Source organism: Hippocampus comes, unplaced genomic scaffold (genome assembly GCF_001891065.2).
Source record: "Hippocampus comes isolate QL1 unplaced genomic scaffold, H_comes_QL1_v1.1 scaffold22, whole genome shotgun sequence".
NCBI lineage: Eukaryota > Metazoa > Chordata > Actinopteri > Syngnathiformes > Syngnathidae > Hippocampus > Hippocampus comes.
Window position 1 is genome coordinate 458,923 of NW_017806175.1, and position 15,511 is coordinate 474,433.

Below are 15,511 nucleotides of genomic sequence, written 5' to 3' on the forward strand. Positions count from 1 at the left end.
CAAATTTCTGGTTTATATAGTTTAAAACGGCAATCATTTTACCTGTTTTTTAAGAGCTCTATACTGTTACCAGCTTTCTTCGCCCAACATTTTCGGGGACTATAAACTCTACTTTGAGAGGTGTCCGAAGATGGTGTAGTTTACCTTGGAATTGTATCAAAATGTCTTTTTAATCTTGTAGAGTACACCGCAAAACAGACCAATAGTTTAATGTAGCTGACACGCTTGAGTGGTCATTGTGTTCTATTTTGCCATAGAAGTGTAGACCTGCATGAAGAACCGCTCTCTTTTTAAGAGAAACACGCACACACTCCCCGCTGTCTGTGCAGGCCTTTTCAGACTCAATTGGCGTTGCATGTAATCGTGTCCTGATTCAACCACGTCCAGCTGCTCTTTGTGTGTCCGAACAGATCACAGCACCTCTGCAGGGGACGAGCAACTCCTCTGCCTCTGTTCTCCCACTGCCCCCAGCCTGCATGCCCTGACTCAGTCCTGTTTTTTAGAAGTTCACTCTCCCAGAAAAAGAGTCTGCATCTGGGCCTTCTATATTCACTTTCTCTTGCACAATTAGCACATGTCAGTGAATATAGTGTTGTATCGTTCGGACAATGGTATCATTCAGGTTGCAGGAGATGGCAAGATAGCACTGCCAGTCATGCTTTTAATGGGTTTTGTTGACGGCAATTAAGATGTTATCTTGTTGAGGAAATATTGACCCGATTTCTTTTTTTTTTTTCTTCTGTTGTGTCCCCACATTGTTATATGATGGCAATTAATCTCCGATCACATCGCTTTTTAAAAGCAGGTGTCTTTGGTTTCACTCTGCTTTGTACAGCTCATATTGTTGATGTCCCTTGGGCCAAAGCCTGCAGATACCATTTGTAATGAGTCCCTACTGCATTCTGACATTTTCAGTCCTGACTTTGGATTTGGCTGCTCATTATTCTTTAATTTTCAATGTCACTGTCATTTCATGAAAAAGGGTTGAGGTTTTTCTGATCTTTCGCTACTCATATGGAGAGGTTTTTGCCGACTTGCTGCTTCTACTTTTGATCCTTCCCTCAAATTTGAGCAAAAATTACAAAAATGATCATCACCACATTATTAGGAATGAGCTACCGTCTCCTCTTTATTTACAATGAATTACTTGTTACATTAATAATCACATAGGGTCTAAGTCTGAGGTGGGCAATTCATTTTCCAAAGGGGCCATGTGAGAAACTGGAATGGTTGTGAAAGGCCACACCAACATGCTAACCTATATTGTGTTGCATATTAAATTTAACGTATTCGTATAAAACATTAAATTAAACTGATTCAATAACCTGATACCAGTACATACTAAATTGGCACATACAATTTTAAAGCACGTACAAATGTCAAGCATTCATTATCACAATTTAATCAACATCACAAAAAACATGTCTACAGCATGCATAATTTTATTTCTACATTTTTAAACATTGCAAACATTATGAGCACTAATCGCAAGGGAAATAACTGCCTGTCCAAATCCCCTTCTTCCCTCCACGATGCATTATTTAAGAAAGTTGCTTACATGAGGACCACCGTTGGCATTGTCGCAAGTTCCTAAATTTTATTTTTTTTCAAGAAAAGGCACTAGAGGGGTCGGAAGAAGTCGCTTATTATAACAACAACGTTAAATTAGCTACACTAAAGACACAAGTCGCTGCGGTTGCTCGTATACAGCTCCCGCACGTGTGCACTAAAAATTAAAGTGCTGCTTTCAAAATACAGTACCTCATACTGTATATTTGGCTTTATTTTGACTTTAGGCGGATGTGGCCCACGGTCCGAACTTTGCGAGGTCTCTTTTAAGGTGTCAATGAATGGCTTTTTATTTCCCGTCTCAGATAACGCTTGCTGCCTCTGGCATCACCTATCCCTGCCATCACCTCACTGTTTGTCGAAGGTCCTCACCAGCCAATGCCCAAGAACCCACAGAAGAGGTATTTAGATTTACACACACACGCACACACACGCACACACACGCACACACACGCACACACACACACACACACACACACACACACACACACACACACACACACAGTTGTGCTTTGTGTTATGTTCCTCCTTTGTCCTGTGTGTATTCCACAAACTGAAAAAACATGGTAAAGAGATCACGTCTCTTATTGACATTTATTAAAACGAGTCATTTACATTCACAGTGCACAGATGTCCACATGATTAGCGACAGCGAGGGGGACGATTTTGAGGACGCGTCAGAGTTTGGAGTGGATGATTCAGAGATGTTCGGAACGGGCGCCTCCGGCTGTCGGAAAACGCCTATGAGTATGTGCAGGACCGTTGTTACACTTTTTCAAGAGAATGCTGTTGTTCCTAATGCCAGTTTGAGCTATTGTGCTGAAGCTTTGCTAGCACATCCTCAGGCTGACCGTGTAATTAATTTTGCCCGTGCAGTGCCAGAGAATAGTGAGAACGAAGGTGATGCCTTACTGCACTTTACTGCTGAATTTTCTTCAAGGTGAGCTCAGCAATGTGTGTTTGCCATATGAACCCAATGTAGTAGAAAGCCATAGAGTGTTAACATGTAACAATCTGTTTATATACTATGTGCGTTTGTGTTTCCTGCAGGTATGGAGAAAACCACCCAATGTTCTTCATTGGGTCTTTGGAGGCAGCGTCTCAAGAGTCATTCTATGGCAAAGCCAGAGAAGTAAGTTAGAGAACTGGTAACATTCAGACCATTTCACAGTTCCTACGCTTTCTGGCTGATGTTTGGGTCACTCTTGAATGCTGGCGGTGCTTTTGCTCTAGTGATAACATGAGACGGAATCTTCTATGACCCACACAAGTGGTTCAGGTAGCGCAGCTCATCCAGGATGGCACATCAATGCGAGCTGTGGCAAGAAGGTTTGCTCTGTCTGTCAGCGTAGTGTCCACAGCATGGAGGCACTACCTGGAGACAGGCCAATACATCAGGAGACGTGGAGGAGGCCATAGGAGGGCAACAACCCAGCAGGACCGCCTTTGGGCAAGGAGGAACAGGAGAAGTACTGCCAGATCCCTGCAAATTGACCTCCACCGGGTCACAAATGTGCAAGTGTCTGCTCAAACGGTCAGAAACAAGGCTCCATGAGGGAGGTATGAGGGCAGGACATGCACATGTGTGGGTTGGGCTTACAGCCCAACACCATGCGGGACGTTTGGCATTTGCCAGAGAATACCAAGATTGGCAAATTCGCCACTGGCGCTCTGTGCTCTTTACAGATGAAAGCAGGTTGACACTGAGCACATGATAGACTCTGGAGACGCAGTGGAGAACGTTCTGCTGCCTGCAATATACTCCAGCATGATCGGTTTGGCAGTGGGTGTGTAATGCTGTGGGATGGCTTTTCTTGGGGGGGGGGGGCGCACAGCCCTCCATGTGCTTGCCAGAGGTAGCCTGACTGCCATTAGGTACCGAGATGAGATCCTCAGACCCTTTGTGAGACCATATGCTAGTGCTGTTGGCCCTGGGTTCCTCCTAATGCAAAACAATGCTCGGCCTCATGTGGCTGGAGTGTGTCAGCAATTCCTGCAAGACGAAGGCATTGATGCTATGGACATGCCCGCCCGTTCCCCAGACCTGAATCCAATTGAGCACATCTGGGACATCATGTCTCGCTCCATCCACCAACGCCACATTGTACCAAAGACTGTCCAGGAGTTGGTGGAGGAGATCCCTCAGGACACCATCCATGTATGTGTAGACGGAAAAAGTTGCCCTATTAAAATCTCATCCCAGTGAAGTCCCGAGCACTGCTCTATTTTATTGTGAAAAACAGGCATACAAGACACCACACAATCTGTGGCCAACTTGCAAAGTAATTCAGAATACTTTAGGACATTACATCATTTGGCAAACAAAGACAAGCCTTCTGACAAAGATGATGGGATTCATTTAATTCTAAGTTTCACAATACAGTATTCACTCTTATCCGCCAGCCTGTATCATGTTGTGAGGCCAAGGCTCTGTTGCCACGCAGATTAGAATTTCACCAAAAGCCATCCAATGTTCACCCTGGCTGCGGAGGTTTATTTATAGATGTCCACTTTCCCCCCTCGTGTTTTTCGCCTTTTGTCCTTCTAAGGAAGCACGTATCAACTGACAGCTTTTCTGTGGATTACACTCTCATTAGACTGTGAGGACACATCAAGATGTTAAGGGAGTTCAGATCACCCGGTACACAGCAAGCGAACAAGGGATGGCGGAAAAGCACAGCGTTGAGGTGGGCAGAAAGAGCAATCAGTCAGAGAGGACAGAAGGAAATATGGTGACAGTGGAGGATTGAGATGCAAAAAAAAAAAGAGAGAGAAACTTAGCATTTCATCTGCTTCTCGGCTGATCCCTTCTCCTAAGCCAGTGCAATATGGCCGCCTTCTCCCTAGTGTTCACCCTCTCTGTACTGCACTCACAACCACACGGGGTTCAAAACCATTTTCACTGTTTTTTTTGTTTTAGTCCAGGGGAAGCTTGAATTAGCCTGCCAACTGTGCTGTGGTTAGAGTGGCTTTGGAGAAGATGGATATGTGCAAAGAATTTTGGAAGAAAACAGAAGCTTTTTGAGCTCCTCTTTGTTTGTCCTGTTTTGTCGCAACCATCCGAGACACCAGGCCACAAAACTGTTGTTTGGCAGTTTGCTTCCATATGCGCATGATTGTATCGCCACTTGTGCCATCCGTCCGACCGTCCCAAGGTTTCTGCGTCCATTTGAAAAGCCACCTTGTTTTTGAGTCCTAGTCTCAGAAAGAACTTCCTTCATTATGGGAATGAGCTGAACTGGAAATACACAATGGGTTCATCACGAGAGGAATCAGTGGCACTCCGGGAGAGGCTAATCACTAAGCAAAACACTAGATTTGATGAAGTGTTTCTGAAGTTGTGTGTTTGACGGAGGCGCACGGCTGTTGAGATGCACTCAATCCATCCTTAATGAAAATGCTTTTGGGCCGCGGAGCTGAGCTGAGCCCTCATGGGGATCAGCGGTTAGTCAGAGTGAACAGAGAGAGAGGCCACCCATCGCTAACCACCATCCCCGCTAAATCCACATCAACGCAGCGGTTAATCATTCTAACCCCTCTCGCCTCTGCTCGCCACTCCTCCGCTGTCTGCCACACACAAAGACACATCAAAATTCATAGCTTGCTGGAGTGGGGAATTCAGGGATTTATCTCTGCCAAGTATCCGCTTTAGAATCCGGCAATAGCCTTTCAGAGTCAAGAGGAAAGAGCACAACCAAGATGGCATCTGGCATCTTGATGGGTGCATATGAATGAAGATGTAGTGCTCTGAATCACGAGCTACTCTGTCTTGATTCAGTACGTGAACTTGAAAGAGTCACAAGACACTGAGTAATAAATAGGTATCACGCTACTTTTTATTCATTAGCCACAAAGACGTTTTAAAGAAGCCATCTTCTAAGCATGGAATCCAAAACCGGTCAGATTAGTCGTGGATTTAGAGATTAAAAGTTGACGATGTTTCCGTTTGTACGACCTAAGATGTTTTGACCAAGCCTCCTGTGTGGCTGGTCATTGATCTCCACTGTGTTTTCCCACAGTGTCTGCAAGGTCATTAGATCAGTCATTTGATCTCTTGAAGCGCTTGCCTTTCCAGACGATGCGGCCATCTGTATTACAATCACTATCTGGTCTTCTCTGGCATCCCACATGGTTCTTCGTTTTCCTCCCCATGTCCCTGAGTGTTCTTTAAAAATACAGCATCCAGTGCTGGCAGTTGGTTAAAAAGTTATGAGATACCCCTAAAAACATGCCAAACACCTGATTCTTATCTGTTGCCGTTTATACACCATCCACATTTTTAAAAAGCTGCTGTTCTTGCCACATGGTAGGGTATGATTTATCCCTATATATATTTTAGTGTCTGGCAAGTGTCAGTGGTATTAGCAGGATAATCCAATCCAGCCTGCACTGTTAGATATGTAATGGCCACCTGTTATCACTACCTCATGTTATTTTTCAGAAATTGTCGGCCATGTCATAGCTTGTCCAACAGTTGTAATATTGATTTAATTTCCCCCTTTCCCGGTCAGAAGGTCACAAATGACAGCATGTTTTAATGCAGTTGACAGGTTAATTTTTAAGACACCTATTGAAACACACACACGTATGTCTAACTTAATATTCAATTACTGCATTCGGTAAGTCACTTCCTTTAAAACATAGTAGTACTGACCATTATGTTATAATTTTCTATGTAGAATACATCAACTCACCGTTGGGTTTGTTGGAAAACAATTTTGGAAATGTACTATGTATAACGGATTTTTTTTACCCTGTTGTAGAAGTATTACAATATAATATAACACATAACATGGATTGGATGGATGGATAGATAAAGTTTCATCTGAAGTTATTTCACAATTTTTTTTTTTTTTTAAACAAATGGACTTCATACCAAATGTCAACAGCTCAGTTACTATCAATATCCAAATAAAGTGGAACATCGATTGCTTATGTTGTGGATAAGGAACACACACACACACACACACACACACACACACACACACACACACACACACAAGCGAGCTCAGATTTAGGTGAGCAGGTGTGAAGAAAGGCTATGGGGTCACTCTCTAACTCAGGTTGGACCTAGTAATTTAGCTGAACAGGGATTTGCTCCTCCCTGCTAAGACAGGCAATACAAAAGATCCAACTTGAAAGCGGCAGGAGAACAGAGGGGTACGGACAGTTTAACCAAGATGAAGGAGTTCAGTTCAGCCCAAATGACCACTTTGATTAGTCTTTGCACTTGCGCTAATTGAGCATGCATGTGTGCAAATGTGAGTACTTCGCCGATGGGTGCAACAGAGTTGGGTTTTGTGCATGTGTTGGGATGACAGCGTTTGAGCATGTATCGGGTTGTTGTGTCCCCCCCCCCCCCCTTTATGTTGTAAAAGTCCACCCTCCCCTCTAACTCATTCCTCACTCAAGACTGAATTTGCTTGTCTTCTCAGCGTGAGTGTTTAATCTTTTCAGGCCGTTGAATCGGTCCGATGAATGAGTCCCCGGCTCCTTCTCTCTAGGAGCCCTGGAGATTATTCTAAAGCTCTAATCGTTGAGCAAACACAGCAGTGCGCTCCCATTCCTATTCTACAGAGGCCACAGTATAGCACAACTTGGTCTTTCACTCTCCCTCACATTTAACACCCTGTGTAGATTTTTTTCTTCTTTTTGTTGTATGTAGCCTAGATTACGACTCCTGAGAAAGGGACCTTGTGATGCACCCTGTTTGGGAAAAAAAAAAAAAATGAACCAAGAGTTTTTTTCTGTTTGTTCTTCTCATTGCAAGAGAAGTGACATGTAATTTAGAGAGCATTATTTCCAACATTGTCCTTTAGAACCTTATTCTACTTGTGGGTATGTTTGTTTTTTAATTAGATAGTCAGCAGGGAGAATGCTGGGCTTATACCATGGTGTCAATATCTTTGGATTTAGAGCTTCGTCAATATTGTCTGCCCCTGCCACTACTAACCTGAGTAGGCTGTTGGCATTTGGTGTAAAATAAATAGAGTGATCTGTCTGTTTTGTTTTCTCCATATTTTTGATGACTCCAGAGAGATTTTATTTACACCGCTCTCCACTTGATTGCATGTTGTATTTGCCAGTGGTGGCTTTGTCTTTCCCAATAGAAGCCACGCAGTCTCTTCACCTGCTGGCCAATCTGTGGTTATGCTGCTTACATTTTACGACCGGTCAATTCATGTGAAGAATTCTTGAACAAATTGTCTTCTTTGCAGAGAAAGCTGCTGGCCATCTACCTCCACAATGACGACAGTGTCCTCAGCAATGTCTTCTGTTCCCAAATGATGTGCGCCGACTCCATTGTCTCCTACCTGAGCCAGAACTTCATCACATGGGCATGGGATGTCACTAAAGAAGCTAACAAAGCCAGGTAGAAAAGTCAGCACAATGACTGCACGAGGCCTTTTACCGCCGGTTGATGTTCGGGAATATGGCTTTGATTTGTTCAAATGATCTTTCAAACCGAAGAAGGTGTCACGTTTTTTTATGTTTAATCAATATGCTCCATGCTGACAGCCTAGTGGAGTCCACTGCTTGAATTAATACTGACTTGTAGTTAATGATTTTGGAGGTGTTTGTCTATTTGTCGGATGAGAGGCTGAACTGAACTCAGGCTAACTGATTGGGCCCCACGCAAACTGTTGCCTTTCATTCTTTGTATTAGTTCTTGTACAGGACATTAATATTTTTACTGCTATACACACCCAAAGTGGTACAAACTAAACGTTCAGGGAAAATGTCAAACAGGACTTTGAAGCTTAGCATTCATCATGTGTGGCTAATGCAAGATGTCAACAATTCAAAATGAGCTATGCAACTGAATTATATTTAAATTTAAGTAATCATTAATTACATACACACATTTAGTACCATGTAGATGACAGGAATGTTAAAACATTTCAAAACAGCTAAACCGTTCAGAAAGGTTTTGTGACACTGCCAGTTTGAACCCGAAATGCATTCACATTACAGTATTTCCTCTGGCAATTAAGTCTCGTCCAGAAGGTGATGCAGGTGGACCTGCATTATTTTCTCATTCCCCATGTCTCCCTCTTTTCGAATTTTAATTTTGAATACCCCCACTACCCAAGTGTTTTCCCACTCCCGAGAACCCCCCCGAGTTAAGCCTGCCCTCTGGTAGGAACCGTTTAAGAAAGACTCGCACCCTGACCTCATCCCTCCATTATTTCTTTTAAGGAAATGCCCTCCTTCCTTCATTCCACTCTCCTTTCTCTTCCATTGGCCTCCTTTGCTTTTTGCCCCAGCTGGGCCTTTTTATTGCACATTAAAGGCAGGCAACATCTGGAGCTTTTCATCGCACACAGCTAGTCACAGCTTCGCTGCTAACGCATGCATGCACAAACGCACGCTGGCCCACTCTCACAAACACGGCGTCTCAGCATTCTCACGCTCCCGGGTTGATCCAGAGTGTCTGGTGTTTGGCGTCACTCACACTTGTTAGGCTGTGTATTTATGTGTGTGCGCATGTGACAAACCTGCTGATACTGGAATGCGGTTTGCTTCACTTTGTATTCTCTCAAGCTGCATGAATGCCGTTTCTCCGAGTGGATGCCAGTTTAACCGTCGCCTCTGAGAAATGAGCCTGACATATTGTGCTGCAGTGTCCTGACCCTCGGCAAAAAATTTGATCACGTCCAGTTGATCAAGAAGATACTATTTGTATCGTTTAGTTCACTGCTTTTGCTGCTTTGAAGTATTTTTCTTCCACTCCTTCGAACGGGAAAAACAGAAACGTAAAGCTCATCTCGAGTCCCTGAAAATGACTACTTGGACTTTCACCTCTATATGAATGAATAGTTTAACTGTTGTTGTTGTTGTTATGACTTTGGGCTTGTCTCCTTAAGGGGTCATCAAAGCAAGTCACTCGCCAGATTTGTTTGGCAGTTTATTGCCTTCCTTTGAGAGCTTCATAAACACAACATATCTTCCTCTTGTTTGACTTCTCCTCCTGACGTCCCTCCACCTGAAAGCATAACTTGTCTAGACGGAGAATAAGCTGTCTTTCCAATCAAAACGTGTCCCTTTGCTTTCAGAAACACTGTGCTTCTGACACGAAGAGCTGTCAGAGCATCCAGTTCTCATACCGATTCCAGCACAAGTGGCTGTCAGAAATATACCCTGCAGGTTTACCTATTACTGTGCCAGCCTGAGTCATCAACTGTTCAATGAAGCACATGACTGGTCTAGTCAAATTTTAGTCATCAAGTTGATGGCAAGAAATGCAAGGTGACATTGCAGGGAAACATTAACTATTTTAGTTGTCTGGATGTTCAGCGAGGGGCGAAGATGTGTGACCAATTGGAAGCTGTCAATCATATTTATCAATAGAGCAAAGGCTTAAACTCCTATTAGTTTAGTGCAGGTGTCTCCTGCCCTGAAGCTTTTAAAAGCCCATGGGTCTGATTCAGTCTAGGCTACATTCTTCACCATGTCATTGTGGCTCAGTGAAACTGAGCTCGTGTTGACATGAGCTTTGAGATTGCTTGACTTCCTACTGGTGTTGTCACGATAGCAAAATTTCAGCTTCTATACAGTACCTGCATAAAATACCTCGATTACCGGTACTGAACTCTACTTCCTAATGTCTTCAGTCATACACTATATCAGGGGTGTCAAACTCATTTCACATGGTGGGCCACCTTGCGTGGGTAGATGTCAAGTGGGCCGGACCATTAAAATGATACCATACTTTGCTATAAATAACCAAAACAACATGTCTTTCCTTTGTTTTGGTATAAAGAAGCACAAGAACATTAGGAAAATGTTGAAATTAAATGAACATATCTTTTACAAAACATTTCATGAAGCACCTTACATTTCCTTCGACAAATGTGCAATTTACTTTTATCATTCACATATATGCATTGCAACTGATCCCACTGATTGTACAAACTTTAACAAGTAATTGGTTTTGAAAAATATAGTAATGCACTTTAAGATTAAACGAGATTTATAAAGAAAGGAAGTTTTAAACCATTTACACGTGCATATAAAATCTAAATGTAATCCCTGCCTACACCTTACAAACTAAGGAGCGTGCTATTAAATGTGTAAATGTGAGAGTGCTATTGATAGCGTCTGCTGTCATGGGTCTGTCTCAGTGATGGACTGAGGCTGCTGTTGTCTTCTTCTCTGATCAAAACAGTGTCCCCTAGCGGATACTCAATGAATTGCACCTTATTAAAAATATTTATTCTGTGTCTTTTATGCATTTTCTTCACTTTTAAATTATCCTGTGGGCCTGATGGAACGGCCCGCGGACCGTATGTTTGACACCACTGCTTTACATAATCATCTCGCGGGCCGGATTAAAGTCCTTTGGGGGCCGGATCCGGCCCGCGGGCCGTACGTTTGACACCCCTGCACTATATGGACAGTATGAGACACACTTTGAAGGAGAAGGCAACCCAAAACCTTTTTTTTTTTTTACAATAATACATTTTATGCAGTCGAAAGACTGCTTGCTGGTTTGATGTTGAGTTTGTGGAATATGAGATAAAGCGTAAAATCTACCCAATTTTTGTCCATCTCAGGGAACGACCAATCATGGCTCAGCTTCAGAAAACAGGTGTGCCCAAATTGGTCTTTACCTGAGCCCTGAGGAACTACGGTGTCATGTTCAATGGAGAGTAAGTGGCAAAATGGCCGCCCTCTGAGATGGAAAAATACAGGTGGATTTTGCTGGCTCAGTCATATTCCATAAACGTAATACTAATTAGAAAGCTTTGACTAGTGGGGGCACAGCGAACATATTGGAAAGAAAATGTTGGGGTTGACTTTAATCATTAAGTTAATGAATCAAGAATTAGGCTCACTTCAATTTTACCCCGATTGTGTGCAAGGCAGTTTTTCAGGATGGTGAAGTCCCTTGGCTAGGTGTGCTTGGGGTGGAAGAATTTTTTGTTTGAGGTCAGTGACTAAAATACAACAACAAAATCACACTCTGTGACCGTGTGGACAGTGTGGCTGCAAAAGAGGAGACAAACTCTTGATTTTCCTCCATTTTCACCTTTCTTCGGGCGTACCCTTACATGTATGTTACTTCCAGAAATACTGTGTTTCCATCTTACTGCGTTTTCATAATGGTTTCTCTCTATCTTGACTTTAAGATGGCTGACTAAAGCAGCTTTGTTTGTGTTTGATGGGAGAGTTTAGATTGAGTTACCCTTCAAGTTAGTGTCTATTGTTCACTGGTCTTTCATTACAGGTTAGAGTTTCTCCACAGGTCATTGTTATGGTTTACCTGGACCGTGGTCTATACGGGGATAAGTGTCAGGGCAAAATGATCAGTAGGATTTAGGGTGCGCAGCTTCTTCATTACTAAATGCGGGTCACTCAGAGTTCAGCAATCACATCCCATCCCCAATTTATCTTGAAAAAAATGCTTCTCTTTTGACCATCTTTTGTACTGTTTCCACTTTTTCACCAATCCGTTAGTCTATAACCACATTTACACAATGCGTGGGGGCAATTTGGACTACCGCAAGCTAGTGGTGTTGCACTATTTGACAATCGTGCAAGTAACTCTCTGGTTTGCCTTCATGTTTTCAAGAGCGGCAGCCCCTCCCAGATGGCATCCGTCAACTTCATCACCCTCATCTGACCCGTTGTCTCTCCCTCCATTCCATTACTTCCCTCTATTTTATCAGCCAGTTATTAAAGTAGATCTTATTAAAAGGCGGGAGGAAAAAAGTAATCTATATTTGCATTCAGTCTATAGCAATTCATTAATATTATGACATTTAGAGGGAGCTTGGCGGGCTGGGGCTGCCTGCTACCCTTTTGCCCGCTTGAAATGTTAATTTAAAAACTTCCCTCTTTGTAATGGAATAAGAAATCCTCTCTTACCCTATCAATTCTGGAAGTCAGGCAAGGCATACTAATTCACCCAATTGAGGTAGCGCGTCACTCTGATGAAATAAGAAAAAGCAGAATTGGTTTGAAAGTCCTTAATACCTCCAGTTGCGTGCATTTCTCTATTATGTGAGGTCACAATGCTGAACTGATCATATCCATGTTTTTTTTGTCTGCGTTTGTTTGTACTATACGCTTGTATTTATATATTTACCTCGCATACAGTTTATGTATTTGTGTTGATTGTCAAAACAAATGATTGCGAATAATGTGGAAATTATACGTTGACTCTCATTTGTCTTTGTCTTTCAGGCTACTCACCATGTGCACGAGACATTTTGGCAGTGTGGTGACACAGACTATACGCACATATAAGACAGACCAGTTCCCTTTACTCCTTATTGTCATGGGAAAACGCACCTCCAATGAAGTTCTAAATGTTATTCAAGGTAAATGCTGTGTGTACATTGAATAAATGCTCCATTTTTATTCTAAAGGCATGGCACAATGCATTCTTCTCTACTTCGGTTTCTAAAAACATTCTTTCCGTTGCTTGAAATTTCTGAAGAGATTCATCACATGTCCGATTGTGGCTACACTTTTACTCTCAGGTAATACGACAGTGGACGAGCTAATGATGAGGTTAATGGGAGCAATGGAAATCTTCACAGCACAGCAACAAGAGGACATAAAAGATGAGGTAAAGGCACTTGCTCCGGAAACGTACGGGTCTTCGGATGTTGTGTGAATTGTGTCCCCCCCCAAACCCGGCAGCCTTTCAAATGTGCCTCCTACTGGCGAATTTAATGGCAGGGCCGCATTATGCCATATTTCTACTGCTACTGCGGTTTGACATTGGATTGTTGTCAATTGGGATCTAGTTTAGCATTTCCAATGTATAGTGTGTGTATTTCAAACCTTGTAAATTTGTGAGAAGAGTATGGAGAAGGCCCCTTTCTGTTACAACATGAGTCAGTGTACAGATCCAAGTTCATAAAAGGCATGGTTGAAAGGTGGAAGAACATTAATGTCTTGACCTAAACCACATTACATATTAGTTGAGATGAGTTATCGAGCAATTTGTAGCATCAATGACGTGGACAAATAAATGGTCCACTGGGCAAATGAACAAAACGTTCCACGCACTGTAAACACACTGCAGGTGTGTTTCTATTCTCAAAATTGTATCCAAACGTTCTGGTTTGTCACTTTGTACATTAGAAACAACTGAGGTTGAAGGAATCGTGCTGTGCCGTGCCGTGCTATGTGTCTGAATAGCAACGCGCTGAGTAGAGCGCGAGGCATTGTTATTTGAAATGACACACAGACATTGTTTCAGCTAATTTAAGTTTAAGATCTCATTTAGGGATAGGTTCCCACACTCGTCAGTCTGTTTCTATTTTGACTACCGGTTTTATAAATGAGAGATGTCACTCCGTATTAGAGTTTAACAATTAGTCAGTGAGCAGCAGTGCTTGTCAGTTATGAGAACCGCAGATAAGCAGTAACTTTGGTCGTACATAATGACTGTGTTACTGACAGCTACTTTTCATGTAATCTTAATTGCAACACTGTTTTGGCATCAGTTTTGGATTTCCCACTTTAGTCACACCTCAGTTGATCAAGACCAGTTGACAAGAATTCATTATTGCAAATGTGTTTGTTACTATAGACATTCATGTATTTATTTATTTATTTAATTTGAGACCGGTACTTGTGAATATGAAAAGTTCCATACTATCGTTAACACAAAAAACCTGCTGAAATGTGAGCTTGTATATGTATGAATGACATTTTACGTATACAGTTACATTATTATAAAATCCTGTGCATAATATGGCATAACATTACACCCGTTACATTATTCCCATGCTTGGTAAATGTTAGTCTCTTTTATTTGATTAAGGAGTTCTGAGGTCTCGCTTTATAATGAATGCATCAATGGGTGTTAGCTCATTTGGACAGTTAAGAAACAGGCAAAATGTACAGTAAAGTTGTGTTGAGGAAGTGTTTACGTTGGAAAATAACCCAGGTGCAGGCTGCCTGAAGGAAATAACTTGTAGAATGTCACATGACAACAGCATAGACTTTGAATGGTTTTGAAAGCCTAATGCAGCTGTGTGTTTGTCAATTAGGCCCAATAACCACAGGAATTGAGTCAATGCTCCTCCTGACAGGACCTATTCTCATCTCCAGGGCCAAATGGGTGAAGTCAGCCTTGACATTGCTCTAATTCCAATCTTCACTTCATCTTGTTCCAAGTATTGGTCTTTTTGGGGGGGGGGGGGTGTTTAACTGCAGTGTCAGTTGTTTTCACTATATTTTCCTACTACGCATAAACCCGACACACCACAAACGCCAACGTCCACTCAGCTCAGACATTCCATGTTGACAGTGTCTAACAACAGAGCAGCTGGATAGCCACTTTGTGTCTTCAGCAATTCGGACAGTCTCAAAAGTCATTCCAGTGGTTGTCTGAATTTTTATCTTTGTATCTATCTACTTATCAAATGACGACTCACTGTAGATCTTGTGGCTTTCATTTGCCTGCATCACCAGTCATTGTCCACTCCTCCACTCTTCTGGGAAAACTATCTACCAGTACAAGAATTGTGTTGAATTTTTGTCCATTCATCCAGAAGAGCAACTGTGAGTGAGGAGGTCACCGATGTTGACCCTGAGAGGGCTCCTGGATCCTCAGTCTCTGTTCCAGTTCATGCCAAAAGTGTTTGATGGTGCTGCGGTCAGGTCAGGATGGATTAGTTATGCTGACATATTGCAAAAGAGCAAAAACACAAGCGACAGTATGTTGAGATCTGAGTTTAAAAGTAACCAACGTAAAACATTGTCCAAAAATAATCTACAAATGTCTGTGCACCCAAAATATTTTTTTTCATCTGGCCTAATGTTTTGTTGTCATCATTTCACTTTGAAAGTGTGCCACCTTGTCTTTCCAACAGTCTCCTCTTCCACTATAGGCTAATCACCATAGTGGCAGTTACCAGATTTGAAAATCCTTCCATCCATCCATTTTCTGAACTGCTTTATCCTCACCCCCGCGGGG

General features: G+C 42.4%; 1 protein-coding gene across 1 annotated transcript in view; it reads left to right on the forward strand.

Annotated features, from left to right (window-relative positions):
- faf1 (Fas (TNFRSF6) associated factor 1) overlaps positions 1–15,511 on the forward strand; it is a 53,748-nt gene that overhangs the window by 23,928 nt on the left and 14,309 nt on the right. The window contains exons 9-15 of the mRNA XM_019896984.1: positions 1,875–1,970; positions 2,193–2,316; positions 2,446–2,509; positions 2,620–2,701; positions 7,788–7,942; positions 12,760–12,896; positions 13,059–13,147. Coding sequence (XP_019752543.1) covers positions 1,875–1,970; positions 2,193–2,316; positions 2,446–2,509; positions 2,620–2,701; positions 7,788–7,942; positions 12,760–12,896; positions 13,059–13,147 — 747 coding nt within the window. The remainder of the gene's footprint in view (positions 1–1,874; positions 1,971–2,192; positions 2,317–2,445; positions 2,510–2,619; positions 2,702–7,787; positions 7,943–12,759; positions 12,897–13,058; positions 13,148–15,511) is intronic.